This window comes from Arachis duranensis, chromosome 1 (assembly GCF_000817695.3).
Source record: "Arachis duranensis cultivar V14167 chromosome 1, aradu.V14167.gnm2.J7QH, whole genome shotgun sequence".
Lineage (NCBI taxonomy): Eukaryota > Viridiplantae > Streptophyta > Magnoliopsida > Fabales > Fabaceae > Arachis > Arachis duranensis.
In genome coordinates, this window is record NC_029772.3 from 87,864,968 (window position 1) to 87,886,554 (window position 21,587).

The following is a 21,587-nucleotide window of genomic DNA, read 5'->3' on the forward strand; positions in this document are numbered from 1 at the left end:
ACTGCTAGCTTTTCTTTTTGGCATTACAAGGGTGTGGCTACTTTTCTCTGTCAAAGATGTTTACAGAAAGCATTCAAGTCTTATACAGATACAAAGATACTCAGCATTAAAAGTTTTATGGATAATGTTCATCTCAAGACCATTGAACAATTTAGCTACTGCTTTTGCTACTTACCTAAGTGCCAAAGGGACATTGTGAGAGAAGAAGGGAAAAAGATTGATAACTACAAAAAATGCTAATTAACACAATGCTACTTCCCAATTAGCTCAGGCTTTTTTGTGTCACTTCAACAACCAAAATGGGCACTAAAACAAAGCTTGTTTTTATTAACTATGTTGATTACTTTGTCACTTTCTAGTGTTGAAATGGTTCAAGGCAGCAGCAGAAAACTTCTGGCACCAACATTTCCTGATTTTGGCAGCTATGATTTTCCTCCATTTTCTGATTTTGAATGAGCTCCTCCATTTCCTGATTTTGAATTAGCTGCAATGCTTCATAATTTGTTACAGTAAAGCATCAGATCCAAATCAAACACCAAAGGCAAGAAGCAATAAGAACAAAATGGCAAAAAAATAGAAGCAAACAATGGATGAATCATGAATAAAAATTGAAGCAGAAGCAAACAGATTCATGAAGCAACAAAACCCTATTTCTAAACAGATTCATGAAGCAGCAAAATTGAAGCAACAAAATTCATGAAACAGCAACTCAAAATTGAAGCAGCATAAATTGAAGTAGCAAAAATTGAACTCAGATTCATGAAGCAGCAAAATTGAAGAAACAGCAACTCAAAATTGAAGCAGCAAAATTGAAGCAGCAAAATTGAAGCAGCAAAAATAATCCCCAGCTGCCTTCAATGCATCATAATAGAAAGCCAAAAACAGATTCAAAATTCATCAAACAGAAACCAAAATCATGTAATCCAGATAAACATGAAGCAGCAACTCAAAATCATGTAAGCCAGATAAACATCAAAGAGCATGTTTTCTGTGATAGAGAGGAACAGAAACATGAACAGAAATAGGAACATGAACTCAAATAGGAATAGAACCATGAACAGAAACATGCCCGCATACATGAACCGAGGTGGAAGGCAGAGTATTACCGGCGACGACGGTGGAGGTGGGAGCTGGACGACGACGGTGGAGGAGGCGAGCTGGGCGACGGCGATGGAGGAGGCGAGCTGGGCGACGGCGATGGAGGAGAGGAGCTCCGCGACGGCGATGGAGGAGAGGTGCGACAGTGGAGGTGGCGAGCTGGGCGACTACGATGGAGGAGAGGAGCTCCGCGACGGCGATGGAGGAGAGGAGCTCCGCGACGGCGATGGAGGAGGGGAGCTCCGCAACGGCGATGGAGGAGAGGTGCGACGGCGATGAGGGGCTGTGGGAGGGTGAGAGGGTGAGAGCTGAGAGATACTGAGCGTGGTGGCTTTAGGGTTTGTGCATAGCTGATAGCCCTTTTCTTTTTTTTTTTCTTCAAAACGACGCCGTTTTGAAGTTTAATATGCAAACCAATAAACCGTGAAAAAACCGAACGGTTCTCCCGATTCACCGGTTAACCTCCGGTTCGACCGATTTTTCACCGATTTTTTACTAGCCGGTTTCTAACTTTACCCGAACCGGTTAAGTGACCGGTTCCCGGTTTTTCCGATTAAACTGGCCAGTCTGGTTCGGTTTTCAGAACCATGATAAATACGTTTCATAATTATTTTTGAAAACATTATCTTTTAATAATTTTCTCCTGAAAAAACTACCAATGCAAATCCCAAGCCCTCAAAGGAATATCCCAATGAATAGCCCTAAGATCCCAAACATATGAGAAATATGGTCCTGGTATGAGAAATATGGTCCTGCATGTACCATAAAAATACTAAAATAGTATTAAGCTAATTTATTACATTATATATTTATTATTCATGGTGGCTACTTTATTTGATAAAGTCGAGCTGGCAGTAATAACTTTACATTATATTATGAGAAAATTGAGAAATAGAAAACAACAGCATAAAATTATACACAAAAATTCATAGTCATTTGTTTGAACAACTCGGACCGAAAAATACTAAGCCATGTGGGAATTTAATTTCAACCCAACTCCACCTAACTACAAAACATTGCATATTTTGTATGAATATACCATATATGTTTTCTTAAAAATATTATTTATAAATTTAATTTTTTGTTCAATGTTAACATAAAAAAGTTTTGCGCTCTTCTAAGAAAAAATAGTTTTAATTTGCTCTATCTAGAACTTCAACAAACTTATACTATATGTAGTCTTGGATCAATCAAATTTAATAAACAGTTTCTGTGTATCATTAAAATGGGAATAAATATAAAATACACGTATAGTCATCAACAAAATATACAGAGTACACGTATGTGTACTATCTAATTTACGTGTACTATCCAATTATTATATATTAAATCTAAAAGAAATATTTAATTGATTTTCTTTTTAAACTCTTGCAAATAAAAATGAATAAGCATGTACTATTTTTCATATTAATAATAGTTTATTTATTCAAATTATTCTCAAACGATGAAATATATTAATTTTTATGATTAATTGAATAATCTAAAAATGAAAAATGTGTAACTATTCTCATAGTATAATTATAAGCATGTTTAATTTTTTTCTACGCTTAGAATATTTTTTATTATTTTATTTCAAATGTACACTCTTTTTTTCTTGTCTATATTTACAAAGGAAACAATTATGTATCCTTTTATTTCTTACTTGTGTAGTAAATATAAAAAACTAATTAAACTTAATAATACAATAATATATAATAAACTGAATAAAAGACTTTATAAGTTTTGAGCTAATAGATTAAGATTAAAAAAAAAGACAGTGATAATTATGTTATGTGGGTTGTTAATGCCACGTCAAACATCGATTACTCAACTGTGGTGTCTCTTACTCAACTGTGGTGTCTCTTACTGTTTAATTATGTGGTCTCACTGAACGTAAATTTTGGCGCTGGAAACCACTTAAAAGTCACGTGTCAAGTAGAAACCATACAAAATTATCAAAAAAAAAATTTATATAATTAATAAAATTTATTATTTTATCAATACTTAATTATTTATCAAACAAAAATATTTATATATTAAATTTTAAATGTTAAATTTTAAATTCTAGTAATATAAAACTAAGATATTAATTCAAAACGTTAAATATTAACTAATATCAATAAAAATATTAATCTCATAATTTTTTTTATAAAAAAGGTTTACTCATTTTTTATTAAAAATTTGTTATGTAGCATACTTTTATTCAATTTTATTTTATTTTATTTTATTTTGTTTTAAGATGAGATTTTTCATATAAAATATTTCTTTAAATTAAAAATTTGTGTTATTAGTTTATCTATACCATATTTATTGGTTTATACTTTATATAAAATGTTTTGTAAATAAATTTTTTTAACATGATTCCTAATCTTTTAAGAAATTTAACACAAAATTTACTATTCAAATTTTATATTTATAAAATTAATATAAAAGATATTTTTAATTATTAAATAATAATATATCACTTTTAATTAAATTTGATAATGCTATTTTTGAAATATGTCTTTTTTTTAAATATCTTCTTATTTTTATTACTTAATTATTTTGATGATGACAAAGACTACAAAAAATTTAAGAATTAAATAACTAATAAAATATTTATGTTATTAATTAAAATATTAACAAAATCTATTTCCTTAATTTTTTACTCATCTATTTAAGATCAGATAATGAATTAAGTTAAAACACATAATGTAAATGTAAGGTACGACAAAACAATTTCTTATGTGGAACTATTTTTGTGCAAGAACATAAAGCCATAAACCTGTTTTCTTACATCAATGTCAATTTAATCCTCCAATAAAAAAGTGCCACATGATCGTCTATGTATACGTAGCAAATTGCTTTTTTGACACCACCAAATCTATCAGAGAGTAGTCACGCCTTCTACCACCTACCACCGTATTCGTACTGTATCCCTTAGCTTCCACTTTCATTTGCCATCTTATCTTAATTTTAAGTTCCCACCAAATTAAACTACTAGTTAGTTATTCAATTATTAAGACTTAAAAAATTATATAATTCATCTTGTTCAATTTTAGTATGTGGATAATATTCAATTAAGTTAATAAAATATCTGAAAATACCTTATATCATCATTTTTGTATATATTAAATAAGAAAACTGTGAGCAGCTTATTGGATGGATGAGACAACAGTATTGAGTCAAAGAAAACAGGAACCAACCATAGAAAAACCAGGCCTGGTTAAGCAACCTTGCATTAATTAATTGTTTAATGGTGTTGCATAATACATGAATAGACAGAGAAGTTATAAAAACATAAAATAATATGTGTACACAGGAGAGCAAGAGTAGAGTGGTTAAATAATGTGGATGCCTCTTTGCAAGGAAATTCACCAAAAATAAAAAAATCTAAAATAATCTCAATTACTAATAATATACTTACTAGCTACCATCATAATTAATAACAAAAGCAAAATTGTTATTTTCTTTTAAATTGATTTGCAAGTTTTAATTATTTGGCCTGTAGCTTTGCCTCCACTATTTTTCCTGCATATATCGGCATCTTCCCATTGACTCCATTTTGCTTTGTATTCTCCTCCAAGTTCTGGCATTTCAACATAAGCTAATCCAACTTGATGTTTATAATTAGAAATTCATGTATAATTTACAACGTCAAATAGTATTGGTTTTTTCGCTGTTTGTGTAAGGACATTGTCATGTAGTCATCAGACCTAATTAGCTAGACTGATTAATTAATTTGGAGCATATTCTTTAAATTTATGAGGTCACTTTCTGGGTTGCAATATCTAATATTGATTTTTGTTTGTTTTTTAGTGATGTTTATTATATTATCTACCCATATATGTACTACACACTACTATCATAGTACATAAATATAAATTATATTTTAGTAGCTAGTAATGAGGGTCTGGGCCAGTCCTGTATTAATGCCAACCCCATTAGCAAGCAGTAGGCATGATGTTTAGTAGGTAACATTACACCAAAAAATCCATGCTTGTAGCGTGACGAGTACCACAATGCGGTCAGTGTACTAAAAAACAAATAGATGAACAATCTTCACCAAGAAAATATTAATTATTAAACATAATAATTATTAGCAATGTTGATAGTTAAATCATCACATGCATTATGCACACCATTTGAATACTTATACATATGCGTATTGTATTTTATAAATATTACTTCGAATTACATTTTCAATCTACAATTATAATTACTTGAATAATATAACTCAAAATTAAGCTAGATTTTTTTTTGTCTAGGTTATATTTATATCTTTTAAGTCTACAAAAAAATCAATAAAAGAATATCAATTGATAAAAAGATTGAAAAATTGTTAAATATACCGGTATATTAATAATTTAATCAATTTTAATTATATATATTATATATTTTTATAATTAAAATTAATAATTAAAAATTATTAAAATACTAATGTACAAATATACTTAAAAGTTTTTCAAAAAAATTAATGTACAATTGACACTGCATAACAACCATTAAAGATAAAAGACAAGATTTTAAATTAAATATTAAAAATAAATTAATAATTATACATGTAAACATGGTATAGAGTATATGATATTCATTTAGCATGCGTTGATGTATTTACCAAGAAGGGCACACGTATTCTAGTTCCAGTGTAGCTACGGGTACAAATGGTATAAACATACATAGATTAGGAAATTACAAAACGACCCCTGTCCTCTAACTTCTCGGTGGGGTGGGGTAAGAAAGAGAAAGCTTATTGACCTTTGGTGAATCTCTTAAAATCAATCATATTTTCTTTTTTTATATATTAATGGAATTAATAATAATTGATTATTTGTATGATGGTACGTTTATTATGTGAAATACCCATAAAGTGTTGGCGCTGCTGTTGCTTGGTCTATAAATGGAAGCAAGCAGCCTGGGTTTCAATTCATTCATTCCTCTTCTCATTAACCCCCCCTCTCTTTTTTGCGTTTACTGTGTTTTCTTTCTCTCATAGGTATTTTTTTTTTTCTCTCTCTTCGTTTGCTTTCTTTGTCATTTTAGGCTTTACTCTGTTGTTGTTCTGTTTCTTTGCTCATCACTTTTCACTACCACCACCACCTCCACCTTCAGAACCAGCTAGAACCTCTGCATGTGCATTTTGATCGCTAGATCAGGCTTCAATGTTCTTTGTCTTTGATCCTGAATCTAACTAGTTATCATTTTGACCTTACACTAGCTCTGCTTTTGGTTCTGTTTCTGGAGGCTAAATTTTCACTTGGTTTTACTCTGCAAAATTTTGCACTCTACTCGGTTTCTTGGGGGGAACGAGGTTCTGTCGGTTGGTTAACAGAATTTGATGCCCATGCATGTACTTTGGTTAAAGAAGGAACAAAATGAAAAGTTGATTACAGCCTGGCCTTGAACAAAGAGCTTCTTTGTTGGCTTCTTATCATTATTAACTAATTACTTATAATTTTGAAGGAATATAATCTCTAAAGTATGGTTATGAAGTAAATTTAGCTCTGGCCAACAACTTTGGTTGCTCTAGCTGTTCAAATTAATTAAATAAAAAGAAGAAAGTGATTACACTGGAAATCTGAGTGAAAGATCTGATATTATTTTTATTTATGGGGAAGGTGGTAGGTGAGGGTGTGGGTGGTTGGGGTGTAGATTGAAAAATGATCGAATCCAATCCAATCCTGTTTTGATTTGACTGTTTTGTTCAGGTGGATCGGTGAGAGGGCATGGCCAGCGACCGTTTGACCCGCGTTCACAGCCTCCGTGAAAGGCTTGACGAAACCCTGACAGCCAACAGGAATGAGATTCTAGCTCTTCTGTCGAGGATCGAAGCCAAGGGTAAGGGGATCTTGCAACACCACCAAGTGATTGCTGAGTTTGAGGAAATCCCTGAGGAGAACAGGCAGAAGCTAACTGATGGTGCTTTTGGAGAAGTTCTTAGATCTACTCAGGTAAACAAGTATATATTGGAATATAACATCATCATCATCATGATTTGTGTGAATCTTTTTCTCAATTTCATTGTTTGCATATAGGAAGCAATTGTTTTGCCTCCCTGGGTTGCTCTGGCAGTTCGTCCAAGGCCTGGTGTTTGGGAGTACCTTCGTGTCAATGTCCATGCTCTTGTTGTAGAAGAGTTGCAAGCTGCCGAGTACTTGCGCTTCAAGGAGGAGCTTGTTGATGGAAGGTAAATCAATTCTTAGCTTTCTTTTTGTCTTGTTTTGGTGCATGCATTCAAGTTTTTTTTGTTGGTGCAGTTCTAATGCCAACTTCGTTCTTGAGTTGGACTTCGAGCCCTTCACTGCCTCCTTCCCTCGCCCAACTCTCAACAAGTCTATCGGTAACGGCGTGCAGTTCCTTAACCGCCACCTGTCCGCAAAACTCTTCCATGACAAGGAGAGCTTGCATCCGCTTCTTGAATTCCTCAGGCTTCACAGCTACAAGGGCAAGGTAACTACTATTTTCTAGTTTCTAGCTAGCCATGTTTGATGACTTCAATGTACACACAGATCTAAGTGATTGTGCAACATTTACACATGATATGCAGACGTTGATGTTGAACGACAGAATCCATAACCCAGATTCACTCCAACATGTTCTAAGGAAGGCGGAGGAGTATCTGGGAACCCTTCCCGCTGAGACTCCTTACTCAGAATTCGAGCACAAGTTCCAGGAGATTGGATTGGAGAGAGGGTGGGGTGACACCGCCGAGCGTGTCCTTGAGTCCATCCAACTCCTCTTGGACCTTCTTGAGGCTCCTGATCCCTGCACCCTTGAGACCTTCCTCGATAGAATTCCCATGGTCTTCAACGTTGTCATCCTCTCTCCCCATGGTTACTTCGCCCAAGACAACGTTTTGGGCTACCCTGACACCGGTGGCCAGGTTGTTTACATCTTGGATCAAGTTCGTGCTTTGGAAAATGAGATGCTCCACCGCATCAAGCAACAAGGCTTGGATATCGTACCTCGCATTCTCATCGTGAGTGCTTAGTAATTTGTTTGATAGTGTTATGGTATTGATATTCTATCTAACTGATGCATGTGAATTCTGTGAAATGTAGATCACCCGTCTTCTCCCTGATGCCGTAGGAACCACTTGTGGCCAACGTCTTGAGAAGGTTTTTGGGACCGAGCACTCTCACATTCTTCGTGTTCCCTTCAGAACAGAGAAGGGAATTGTTCGCAAATGGATCTCAAGATTCGAAGTCTGGCCCTATTTGGAAACTTACACCGAGGTAATTCAACTTCCTAGTCCATGTTGATGTGCACATAACAAGATTTTAACATCTCAAGCTTTTAATGTTTCATTTCATTAGGATGTTGCACATGAACTTGCCAAGGAATTGCAAGGCAAGCCAGATTTGATTGTTGGAAACTACAGTGATGGAAACATTGTTGCCTCCTTGTTGGCACACAAACTAGGTGTCACTCAGGTTGGTATCAGTATCTTAATTAGCGTTTTATGGACTATTTTTGAAAGTGGAGATAAAATTACTCCGTTTGTCCGTTGTAGTGTACCATTGCTCATGCACTTGAGAAGACCAAGTATCCGGAATCCGACATTTACTGGAAGAAGTTTGAAGAGAAGTATCACTTCTCATGCCAATTCACAGCTGATCTTTTCGCCATGAACCACACTGACTTCATCATCACCAGTACATTCCAAGAAATTGCCGGAAGGTGAATTTATGTTAGAGATGTGTTTTTTCTTTACGGATTAGTGATGACGTTGGTTGCTAAAGTTGAAGTATATGGGTTGGTGTTTAAACAGCAAGGACACAGTTGGACAGTATGAGAGTCACACAGCATTCACCCTCCCCGGACTGTACCGTGTTGTTCACGGCATTGATGTGTTCGATCCAAAGTTCAACATTGTGTCCCCTGGTGCTGACCAAACCATTTACTTCCCATACACCGATGGTAGCCGCAGGTTGACTGCATTCCACCCGGAGATCGAAGAGCTTCTCTACAGCTCAGTGGAGAATGAAGAACACATGTTAGTATCTCTGCCTCCCCTCACACTCACATGAATGGCTAATGCTAATAATAATGCGATTTAATTTTTGTTGCAACAGTTGTGTGTTGAAGGACCGCAGCAAGCCAATCATCTTCACCATGGCTAGGTTGGACCGCGTCAAGAACATCACCGGACTTGTGGAATGGTACGGCAAAAACGCCCGCCTGCGCGAGCTTGTGAACTTGGTTGTGGTGGCCGGAGACAGGAGGAAGGAGTCGAAGGATCTTGAGGAGAAGGCGGAGATGAAGAAGATGTACGGGCTGATCGAGACGTACAAGCTGAACGGGCAGTTCAGGTGGATCTCGTCACAGATGAACCGTGTGAGGAATGGAGAGCTGTACCGTGTAATCTGCGACACCAAGGGAGCGTTCGTGCAGCCCGCCGTGTACGAAGCGTTCGGGTTGACGGTGGTTGAGGCCATGACATGCGGCTTGCCAACCTTCGCAACATGCAATGGTGGTCCTGCTGAGATCATTGTTCATGGCAAGTCGGGCTTCCACATCGACCCTTACCATGGTGACCGCGCCGCTGATCTGCTCGTTGATTTCTTTGACAAGTGCAAGGTTGATCCAACCCACTGGGACAAGATTTCCCAGGGTGGTCTCCAGCGTATTGAAGAGAAGTAAGTCCACTCCACACGCTCAATTTATGCACACTTGTGTTTTTTCTTCTGCATTCTTAACCACCACCCATTGTTTTTTGTTCCATAGGTACACATGGCAAATCTACTCTCAGAGGCTTTTGACTCTAACCGGTGTCTATGGCTTCTGGAAGCATGTCTCCAACCTTGACCGCCGTGAGAGCCGCCGTTACCTTGAGATGTTCTATGCTCTTAAATACCGCAAATTGGTATGCTTACTTTTATGTCTTTCATTTCTGCGTGTGTTCTTCCAAAAACTAATCATGTTTTTTCTTGCGTGTCACATTAGGCCGAGTCTGTGCCACTTGCTGTGGAGGAGTAAACGAAGCAAGCTAAGAGAATATGGATGATGGAGGATCCGGCTTTTTCTCTATTTCGAGTCTTTATTTCTCTTTGGGTTTTATAAATAATGTGGAAAATGATTTTGAATTTTGTCAATTAGGATTTTGGATAAAAAAAGTTGAGAAAAATAGTCTTTTTTCGTTTTTTTTTTTTTTTTTTTTTTGTTTCTTGAATGTTGGGTGGGGTTTACCCGTTATTTCCAATTTTAAGCTGTGCCTTCGTTATCTCTTGCCCTCTTCAACTCGTGATACTTAGATAGATAGATTAACTTTAAAAACTGTGACAAAATTAAATTAAAGTGTGTTGAGCAAAGTCATTTCCGCAGTTCGCAATTTGATCGCTAAATTGGACAATTTGCAAAATCGTCAATTGTCGTTATTCGATTTGTTGTTCTTCACAAGCGGCAACTTGCAAAGAGCATGTACCTTTTAAGTACGGTAAAATCCAATTGTTGGGTGGTGAGTAAAGTTAACTAAGGTTCGTTAAAGTCAAATAATTCTCCTGTAAACTCTTTACACAACCAAACTGCGTCATTGCATTACATTGAGATGGCAAGATAAATATCTCATCTTCAAGAGTCGATTGTGGTAAAAACTTGCTATCTCGTTATAATTTAACGAATAACTCTACCATTTAGTTACATATTAATCGTTCCCGGTAACGACAATATATCATTTATAAAAAGTTAATAAAAAGTATAGAGATATTTTTTCTTTAAAAAAAAAAAACTAGTGATACTTTCAATAGAAAGCATAAGAGTGACATGTTAGGATCCGATAGCAACTTCCCAGCGTGTTGGCTCATTTGAAGTTTCTAGCTGTGAATGTGTTTTCACCTATTTGCACAATTAGCCTTGGGCCCTCCAAGCATTAGTTCTTTTCCACTTTTGTTTTTTTTGCTTGTCATTTTCTATATTCAACAAATACAAATATCCATTTTTAAAGAGTATAACAAATGGGGGAAAGAAAGAAAGAGAAAAAAAAAAAAAAAAGAAACAACAATAGTAGTGATTATGATGAAGTTCAAGTTGGACTTGTGATTCCGCTTGCACCAACTAGTTAATTGTGTGTGTGGGGTTGCACTTTATCAGTATCAGTATGACACTATCACTTGTCTCAACTCTCACGAGTCTTAAAACGACGTGCTCCTAACCCTCAAGAACCTCCTAACCCTCAAGAACCAAAGCCTAGAGCAAAATGTGACGGCGTTGGACACACTCTAACACTATCGTATCGACACTCAGATTTATTTAACTTCTTGATTTAAAATCAAGTCAGTCTAATTCTCAGTATTTAGCAAGAAAGCTAAGAACACAAAAGAATACAAGAGAAAGGAAGCTTTGGTGGAAAGAACACTTTATTACTTAAGTGTTTGTTACAAATGACTTTCATACTCAAATCCTAACTCTCTTCTCCTATTTATAGTCTTCTATCTCCTTAATGGATTGTTAGGATTAAATTTAATCAACGGTCCAGATTAATCATAAAAAACCTTCATTACAAATATCTATCCTACCATAACTTTCTAAATATTTCTAGATTATTTCATACTAATCTTCATACTAATATATACATCCACACTCTTTTAGATTACTCTATAACCTTCCAAACTCTTCTAGAACATTCTAGAGTATTTCGGGACCTTCTAGGACATTTTAGAACGTTCAGGAACTATCTAGAGCATTCTCAAACATTCTAAAAAATTATACAAACACCGTTAAATCTAACATTTTAAAATTTATTGTGACATTCTCCCCCACCTAATGCGCAGACGTTCTCGTCGCATTTTATTCATGATAGCACTCTAAGTGTTCTTGGAACTGCCATAGATCTTCACGAGCTTCCCAGCTAACTTTGGTTATCGGGATTCCTTTCCACTTGATCAAGTATTGGATACTTGGTGGTACTCCTCTTCGTCGCACGACACGATTAGCTAAGATCTCTTCGATTTCTTTATCAAAGGATCTAATCACCACAGGCGAAGCATGACTAAAGTCACCTCTACTCGATTCATCGTCGTCTTTATGATATGGTTTAAGCGTACTCATATGAAAGACCGGGTGGATCTTCATAGAGGGAAAAGTTGTACTTTGTAAATAACCTCCCCAACATGTCCATTGATCTCAAATGGCCCTTCGTACTTGTAAATTAAGCCCTTATGAACCTTGTGAAAGGCTTTGAATTGTTGTGAAAGAAGTTTAATCATTACCTTGTCTCCCACTTGATAGCTTGCATGCCTCCTCTTCTTATCTGCTCATTTCTTCATCCTCTTTGCAGCTTTGTCAAGGTAAGAACGAGTGACATCTGCTTGTTCTTTCCATGACTTACTCATATAATAAGCTCCAAGGCTCTTCCCTAAATAAGAGAAAGAAAGATAGAGTGGTGTAAGCGGCTGTTGTCCGGTCACAATCTCGAATGGACTCTTCCATATAGACTCGCTCCTTTGTAGATTGTATGAAATTTGAACAAAGTCTAGGAGTTTTGTCCAATCCTTCTGATTAGCGCTTACAAAATGCCTCAAGTAACACTCGAGTAAGGCATTCACTCTCTCAGTCTATCCTTCGGTTTGAGGATGGAAGCTTGTTGAGAAATGAAGCTCTGACCCAAGGAGTTTGAACGCTCTGTTCATAGTCACCATCTGAAGCGTGGATCTTGATCACTAATGATACTCTTAGGTAATCCCCAGTACTTCACCACATTCTTGAAGAATATTCGTGCTGCTTCTTCTGCAGTGCAGTCAATAGAGGCAGGTATAAAGGTAGCATACGTTGAAAATCAATCTACTATCACAAAAATATATCCAAACCCCTCATATTTTGGTAAGGCAGAGATGAAATCTAAAGACATACTTTCTCACAGTCGCTTTGGCAGCGGCAAAGATTCCAACAATCCATTTGGTGTCTTGTTTTCAATCTTATCTTGTTGGCACACAAGACAAGTCTTCACATAACTCTCTACTTCATCCCTCATTTGAGGCCAATAATAGGAAGATCCAATAAGTGCCAAGATCCTTCGTTGGCCTTGATGACTAGTCCATTTGGTGTCGAGGCATTCCTTCACTAGCTTTCACCTTAGATTTTTTCACTTAGGGACGTATAGTCTTCTCCTTTTGGTGTAGAGAAGGTCGTCTTCTAGCTAAAATCGTTTAGTATTACCTTCTCTAGACAATTCCACTAATTTCTTGGCTAATGGATCATGATGCAACCTGGTGCGATTTTTTACAATCCACAAACTAACCGGCAAGTACACCGGGTCGTACCAAGTAATACCTCAGGTGAGTGAGGGTCGATCTCACGAGGATTGATGGACTAAGCAACAATGGTTAAATGATTTACTTAGTTAGGCAAGTAGAAAATGGTTTTGAGATATTCAAAAGGTTTAAAAGTGACTTCAAAATATCAGAAGACAGCAAGTAATTAAGTTGAAAATAAAATATGGGAGAAAATAGTTAAGGTTTCAGAGATATCTATTTTCGAGATTGATTTTTCTTATTAATTTATTTTAATCATATAAGATTTAATTCATGGCAAACTATATGTGACTAGACCCTAATTCCTTAGACCTTTCTAGTCTCATCTAAAATTCATTAACTGCCAATTTCTTGGTCAATTAATTCCAACTAGAAGCTGCATGATCAAATTTCAGTTTGTATGCCACAAAAATTCTAATTACCCAAAAATAAGGGGATTATATGTTACGTATCCCGTTAAATCCAAATAATTAAAATTTAAGAGAAATTATTTTCAAGCTGTTGTTCAAGTAAAGAGCTTTTCCAAGTTATACAAGAACACAATTAGAACATGGGTCATACTTCCGTTCCACCTAAATTCATAAAATAAAGAGCGAAAATAATTCTTGAATTATAAATCAAAACATGAATTAAAAGACAAAATAATAGAATCAATCCATACAAATAGACAGAGATCCTAACCTTAACAATGGAGGTTTAGTTACTCATGACTCAGAGAAGAAAATAAGGATTCAGGTAAATTGTCTGATATGGAATGAAAAGTTAACTAATTCCAATTCCCTTTTATACCTAATCCTAATAAATTTAAAATCTATCTTCTAAAACTAAAATAATATCTTTTCCTAAAAATAATAGTTGAATTTAAATTAGAATTAATTAACAAGTCTTCAGTTGATGGGTGGGGATCACTCGTTTTGTACATTCTGCAGTTTCTAATATGTGTTTTCTGGGCTGAAAATTGAGTCAAAATAGCCCAGAAATCGCCCCTGGCATTTTTCTGTGCTTTCTGCACGTGACGTATATCACGCGTACGCGTCAGTCGCGCGTACACGTCAGTCACGCGTACGCGTCGCTGGTCTTCTTCGCGTGTCACGCGCATGCGTCAGTCACGCGTACGCGTCGCTGAGCAAATCTCCAAATCACGCGTACGCGTCAGTCACGCGCACGTGTCGCCATGGAAAGTTCCAAATCACGCGCACGCGTCAGTCACGCGTCCGCGTCGCTCCTCGCTGCCATCTCCTTTTGCTCTTGTGCTGCAGAAACTCCATCAAAATCCAGTCGAATGCTACCTAAAATAAACAAAATTGTAAAAGACTCAAAGTAGCATCCATATTGGCTAAAAGATAATTAATTCTTTATTAAACTTAACAAATTAGATTCAAATTCACTAGGAAAAGATAGGAAAGATTCTCAGACAATGCACCATCGCGGTCATCTCCTTCTCTAGAACAGTGTATCGCCTCTCTATATCATTTAACTTGCGGCTCTCAAAGGCAATATGATGTCCTTCTTGGATCAGAACCCTTCCAATAGCATAGTTAGAAGCATCAATGTGGACTTCAAATACCTTTGAGTAGTCGGGCAGTGCTAGTAATAGTCATTCTATGATAGCAGCCTTTAACTCATCAAAGGCCTTTGACACTCCTTTGACCATTTCCAAGAGTGATTCTTCTTGAGAAGATCAGTTAATGATGCAGCCTTGACAGAGTATCCCTTGATAAACCTCCGATAGTAATTAGCCAACCCAAGGAATGACCTCAATTCATATACCTTGTTTGGCGACTCACACTCTTTGATAACCTTCACCTTTTCTTGATCTATGCAGAGAGTTCCATCTTTAATGAGATTCCCAAGAAGTGGACTTCATCCCTTGCAAAGGAACACTTTTTCTTCTTTATGTATAGGTTATTCTTTCGTAAGATCTTGAATATGGTTCGTAAGTATTCTACATATTCCTCCAAGGTATTGCTATAGACAGCAATTTCATCCAAGTAGACCACTACAAACCGATCAAGATAAGGATGAAAGATCTCGTTCATCAAGGTACAAAAGATTGCATGAGCATTGGTTAAGCCAAAAGACATCACCAACCACTCATACGATCCATACCTCGTGACCATCGGCAATCTTCACTTGGTAATATCCTCATCTCAAATTCAGTTTTGAGAACCATTTAGCTCTACCAAGTTGATCAAACAAATCAGATATCAAAGGAATAGGGTATTTGTTCTTAATGGTTACCTTGTTAAGTGCTCGATAGTCGATGCATAGTCTCAACGAACCATCATGCTTCTTTTGGAACAAGGCTGGAGCGCCATAAGGTGCTTTCGATGGACGGATGAATCCAACATCTAGCAAATTCTTGAGTTGCTTCTTCAAACTCCTCAAGTTCTGGTGGTGCCATCCTATAAGGTGTTGAGGCAGGCGACTTTACTCCTGACTGCAATTCAATCTTGTGGTCCACCTTCCTCATATGTGGTAGTTATTTTGGCAACTCGGGAGGCATCACATCCTTATTTTCTTCAAGAACTTCATTGAGTTTGGGAGGAACGTCTTCTCTTTCAAATGTTGACTCCGCTTTTAATAGAGCCAAATATGTAATCTTTCCCTTGAACCCTTTCTTGTGTTGCATAGCAAAACGCATCGGTAGTTCTCTAACTTTAGAGACTATAGGGACCATACATGGAGACCCTTTCTCCATGACGCATATTATGAGATAGTATGGCATAGGTATTATATTTGTCTTCTTTGCAAATCGAGTCCGATAACTATTTTGAAATCGTCCTTGGGTGCTATTGAGAAATCCACAAGGCCCTTCCAAGAACCAAGAGTCATCTCAACTCCTTTTACTACTTCCTTAAGGGGTTTACCCTTAGTATTCACGGGTTTGAACCAGCTATTCTTTTCGGTGATCTTCAACCGAAGCCTCTTTACTTCATCAGGCATGATGAAGTTGTGGGTAGCACTAGTGTCAATCACAGCCATGATAGCTTTTTCATTAATAAAGGTTTTGACATACATTAAGCCTTTCTTTTATGCAGTGCTTGCCTCTTTGTCCTTCACAGCATTCATGTGTTTGATAAATCCAACACACTCAGTTACTTGTGATTGAGCCACTCATTCTTCGGTGATAGATGCCAGACTCCCTAGCTTGGGATAGTCCTTCATTTGGAGTGGTCCCTTGCACACGAAACATCATCCTTTAGGCATGAAAATCTTCTTCTTTTTCTCGTACTCTTTCTTTGAAGAGTATTTCCCTTCATTCCTGGTTGAGAAACTCTTCTTTTTGTCTCTCCCACCTTTAGTAGAACTAGATTTGGAGGAAGACTAGGGTTTAGAGTCTCCCTTGTGATACTCAGTGAGTGATTTGGCCACCACGATGGCCTCATCAACATCCTTAACATTCTTTCTTTGTAGTTCTTGATTTGTCCCAAGGTTGAAGTCCATCAACGATTAAGAACAATGCATCCTCTGATGCTAAGTTGGAGATTTGAAGCGTGAAAGTAGTGAACTCCTTTACGTAGTCGCTAATCGTACTCTTGTGCTTCAGCTCCCTCAACTTATTCCTTGCTCATAAACCACATTCTCAAAGAAGAATTGTCTTTTCAACTCTCTTTTGAAATCTTCCCATGTGGCTATGTTGGAAGTACCCTTCTTCATATCGGTGCACTTTCTCCTCCATTACAAAGTAGCATTATTAGAAAGGTAGAGAGCTGCAGTGCGTACCTTTATTGGTTCTTTGACCATCCCCCTTGGCCTTCAAAGTATCTCTCCATTTGCCATATGAAGCTTTCCACCTCTCGAGCGTCCCTCATGTCCTTGAACTTCTTTGGCTTTGGGAGAGCAATCTTTGTCGTCTTCCTTATAATGGTTGGTCAAGATTTTGCCTCCTCGAACCAAACTCGAACTTCTTCAAATAACTTCAAGGAATTATCAAGCTTCTCTTCGATTTGGAGCATGCTTTCTTTGAAAGCATCTAATTCTCCTAACACGTGGGTCTTGAGAGTTTCCTTGTCGTGTTCTGTCTTTTGGAAGCGCTCATCTATAGAAGATAGGACATTCTCCAACATAGAAACTCTCTCTTTTAAGAAGTTAGAGTCCTTACCTTCTCACTTGAAAACGGGCATTCTTGCCTCCCCATTGAGAAGGAATAGCATCCCTTCTCCTTTGAGACTCAACATGCTCCATGGTTATACTAGAAGTCATACCCACAAACCACTTGTACTCTTTTTCGAACCTTGCTCTGATGCTAAATTGTCACGGCTTTGGACACACTCCAATGCTACCGTACCGGCACTCGGACTTACTCAACCTCTTGAGTTAAGACCAAGTCAGTCTAACCCTCAGTATTTAGCAAGAAAGTTAAGAACACAAGAGAAATGAAGCTTTGGTGGAAAGAACACTTTATTACTCAAGTGTTTGTTACAAATGACTCTCACACTCAAATTCTAAGTCTCTCCTCCTATTTATAGCCATTGTCATGACCCGAACCAAGCCATGACTGGCGCTCAAGGGACAAGTCCCTTAGCAAGCCAAACGACCAAATTTTCAGAAAAACGGACAGAATCTCCTCTGTTTCTAGGACCTTACCAACATAAATATTAACTTCCTGTATTAATAATAAACCTCCATTTCCAAGACAACAACAACAACATACTCCAAATTATATCCACAACCAAATATATCCAAAATACGCATCATATATATATATATATCAAGTTGATAACTAGAGTATATAGTTAAAACCATAAGTCTTACATAACCAAATCATAATCACTACTAAACAGTTCAAGATTCAAAATAACATAACCCACACGAGGATCCTGCCTGTGACATATGGAGCATTGACATAGTCTAGATTTTGAGCAAAGGTTCCATTACATAATTATTTAGCCCTTGGAAAGAAGAAGGGCTCACCAAAATGACTAAGATCTACTGAGGGGCAGGTGGAATGGAACCTGGAATGACTCCTGTATCTGAAAAACATGGGAATATAATAGGGTGAGTTTTGCAACTCAGTGAGCAAACATTACATCTATAACCCACACGAGAATCTGAGCTAGATGCATCTAGGTTAACGTCATAACCGCTGTTAACTACGGTTTTCTAGTCAGAGTCTCCCAAACCAATCCAAACCAAATCACTTATAAAAATCTCTAGTGCTTATAACATACTACTAAATTCCATAGCAAATCAATATATATAGGATTGCATACTAAAATTTAATTAAAATTTATAAGGTCAAATAAGAAAACATTTATACTTTACAAAATATATAAATATCGTCTCGTGTGTATTTTTATAAAATTGTAAGTTTCACAAATCAATATTTATTTTTAGAAATTCAAAAATCACAATAATAAAATATTTTCAAACTCCAAAATTAATGATTCAACATAGTATTGATAATAATATATTTAAAAATAATTATAGATATAATATCCACTCACAACTTGATTCCAAAGAACCGAAAGCAACTCTGAGCGTGTCAACGAGCTACCAAATGATGTCCAATAATTCTACAACTCTAGAAATATGACAATAATGATATTTGTGAGCTACTAATATTATCAATTAATATAATTTTACTCACCTTGACAAAAGCCCCAAATTTTCTAACCCTAATAACCCTAATTCAGATTTATACATACCCATAAATATATAGATGACAAAAATTGGGAATATGGCTAATTATTGAGTCAAAGAGTTACCTTGAAGCCTCAATAATAACCGAAACTCAAAAGTTGAATACTTTCTTCACTAAGTAGGTTGAAGCTCCATGATTTAGGGTTGTGATAAAAGAAATTTGAATGAATAAAATAGAGAAGAGAATGAGAAGGAATTAAGATGAAAGAAGTGGGTTTAATGATAGTGTGTGATTGCAAGAAGAAGGGATGAGAAGATGGGAGAGATAAATGAGAAAAAAAAGAGAAGAGGAGAAGAGGGTTTTATGTTTTGTTGGAAGGAAAGAGAGGGTTTGCTTTTGATTTGTATGAAGGAAATGAAAATAAAAGAGAGAGGGGGATCAGGGAAGGCTCGAGGGAATAAGGAGGGGGAAGGGGTTTAAGTGGGGGCATGTGCCACCCACGTGACTATGCACTTCTGTTTCCTTTTTTTTTTCGTGGGTATAACATTCTCTCCCCCTAAAAAAATTCGGTCCCCGAATTTTGAACTTATATACTACGATAGATGTAATTATTACCTTCAGACTCAAATAAATATGGATATTTGTCGCGCATGGTATCCTCCACTTCCCAAGTTGCTTCTTCTACCGAATGATTCTTCCAAACAACTTTCACAGATGTTATCTCTTTAGAACATAGTTTCTTTACTTGGCGATCAACTATAGCCACTGGTTCCTCTTCAAATGATAAATCCTCCTGTAGCTCTATGGCTTGTGGTGCAAGCACATGAGATGGGTCAGGAAGGTATTTGCGCAATATTGATACATGAAAGACTGGATGAATCATAGACAACTCAGGCGGCAATGCCAAGCGGTAAGCAACTGCACCTATTCTGTCTAGTATCTCAAATGGACCAATGTATCGAGGACTAAGCTTGCCTCTTTTCCCAAACCTCATCACTCCCTTCATAGGCGACACTCTCAGAAATACCTGATCACCCACTGAAAACTCTAAGTTACGCCTTCTGTTATCAACATAAGCCTTCTGCCTACTCTGAGCTGCTAATAAACGTTCTCTTATTATGCGAACCTTCTCAACCGCATCTTGTACCAAATTTGGCCCTAAAAGCTTAACCTCACCAACCTCAAACCACCCAATAGGTGACCTGCATCTTCTCCCATAAAGAGCCTCAAATGGTGCCATTTGAATGCTGGCTTGATAACTATTATTATAAGAGAACTCGATCAAAGGTAGATAGATGTCCCAATTCCCACCAAAACAATTGTTTCAAATCTTGATACATCTTATTGGAGCCTGGATGAACGGTATACTTAGAATTGTGAGCCTCCTCCAAAATAGCTTTCTTCAAGTCGGGGTTATCTGGCACACATAAGCGTTGACCACAATGCAAAACATCTTGATCAAGAGAAAAGTCTGAGTTCCTCCCATTGCGAACATCTTCCATAAGCTTTCTTAGTTTTGGATCATCACTTTGTGCAACCTTGATCTGTTCTATCAGGGAAGATTGGGTTCGAACATGTGCTAAGAAAACTCCTGATTCTCCAAGATCAAATTGAATTCCACTGGCCTCCAATTGATGGACTTCTTCAACAATTGGTCTCCTTCCAAGAGTGATATGGGCCAAGCTACCCATAGATTTCCTACTGAGGGCATCTGCTACAACATTTGCCTTTCCAGGATGATACAAAATGGTACAATCATAATCTTTTAGCAACTCCATCCATCTCCGTTGCCTTAAATTTAAATCCTTTTGTTGGAATATATACTTCAAACTCTTGTGATCCGTATAAATCTCACAGGTCTCACCATAAAGGTAATGTCTCCAAATCTTTAAAGCAAAGACGACCGCTGCCATCTCCAGGTCATGAGTTGGATAATTCTGCTCATGCTTCTTGAGTTGTCGCGGGGCATAGGCAATAACGTGGCCATGCTGCATTAATACACAACCAAGTCCTATCCGAGATGCATCGCAAAAGACTGAGAATCCCCCAGACCCAGAAGGTAAAACAAGAACTGGTGCTGAGGTTAGACAAGCCTTAAGTGTCTGAAAACTTTCCTCACAAGCTTCTGACCATTGAAACTTCACATTCTTCTGAGTTAACTTGGTTAATGGTGCAGAAATTCTCGAGAAGTCCTTGATGAATCGCCGATAGTAGCCGGCCAACCCTAGAAAGCTACGAATTTCTGTCACTATAGTAGGCCTTGGCCACTTCTGAACGGCTTCAACCTTCTTTGGATCCACCATGATTCCATCTTTTGATACCACATGCCCCAAGAATGTCACTTGATCAAGCCAAAACTCACATTTAGAAAACTTAGCATAAATCTTGTGATCCCTTAAGGTTTGTAACACAATCCTCAAATGATACTCATGCTCCGTAGCACTTTTCGAATACACCAAGATATCATCAATGAAGACGATAACAAAGCGGTCCAAGAAAGGTTTGAAGACTCGATTCATTAAGTCCATGAAAGCTGCAGGCGCATTCGTCAGACCAAAGGACATTACTAAGAACTCATAGTGTCCATAGCAGTTATGAAAGGCAGTTTTTGGAATGTCTTCCTCTTTTATCTTCAATTGATGGTACCCTGAACGCAAGTCGATTTTTGAGAAACAGGTAGCTCCTTGAAGTTGATC

General features: G+C 37.0%; 1 protein-coding gene and 1 long non-coding RNA gene across 2 annotated transcripts in view; one reads left to right on the forward strand and one right to left on the reverse strand.

Moving 5' to 3' along the window:
- Window positions 1–5,893: 5,893 nt before the first annotated feature.
- Window positions 5,894–10,279, forward strand: LOC107496082 (sucrose synthase). The gene is made up of 12 exons (XM_016117284.3): window positions 5,894–6,052; window positions 6,765–7,007; window positions 7,092–7,243; window positions 7,314–7,506; window positions 7,604–8,035; window positions 8,118–8,291; window positions 8,373–8,489; window positions 8,570–8,736; window positions 8,828–9,052; window positions 9,132–9,695; window positions 9,784–9,922; window positions 10,003–10,279. Exons 2-12 carry the CDS (start codon window positions 6,783–6,785, stop codon window positions 10,033–10,035), a joined length of 2,421 nt encoding a protein of 806 aa, XP_015972770.1. The 5' UTR covers window positions 5,894–6,052; window positions 6,765–6,782; the 3' UTR covers window positions 10,036–10,279.
- A 7,726-nt stretch (window positions 10,280–18,005) lies between these two features.
- The window catches only part of LOC110281251 (uncharacterized), a 7,096-nt gene continuing 3,514 nt past the window's right edge, over window positions 18,006–21,587 (reverse strand). The window contains exon 3 of the long non-coding RNA XR_008002684.1: window positions 18,006–18,280. This is a non-coding gene — a long non-coding RNA (uncharacterized LOC110281251). The remainder of the gene's footprint in view (window positions 18,281–21,587) is intronic.

Coding starts and splice junctions, on each gene's coding strand:
- LOC107496082 (XM_016117284.3), top strand. CDS start 6,783: ATGGCCAGCGACCGTTTGACCCGCGTTCACAGCCTCCGTGAAAGGCTT. Junction 7,008..7,091: donor AAGTTCTTAGATCTACTCAG/GTAAACAAGTAT, acceptor GTTTGCATATAG/GAAGCAATTGTTTTGCCTCC. Junction 9,923..10,002: donor CTCTTAAATACCGCAAATTG/GTATGCTTACTT, acceptor GTGTCACATTAG/GCCGAGTCTGTGCCACTTGC.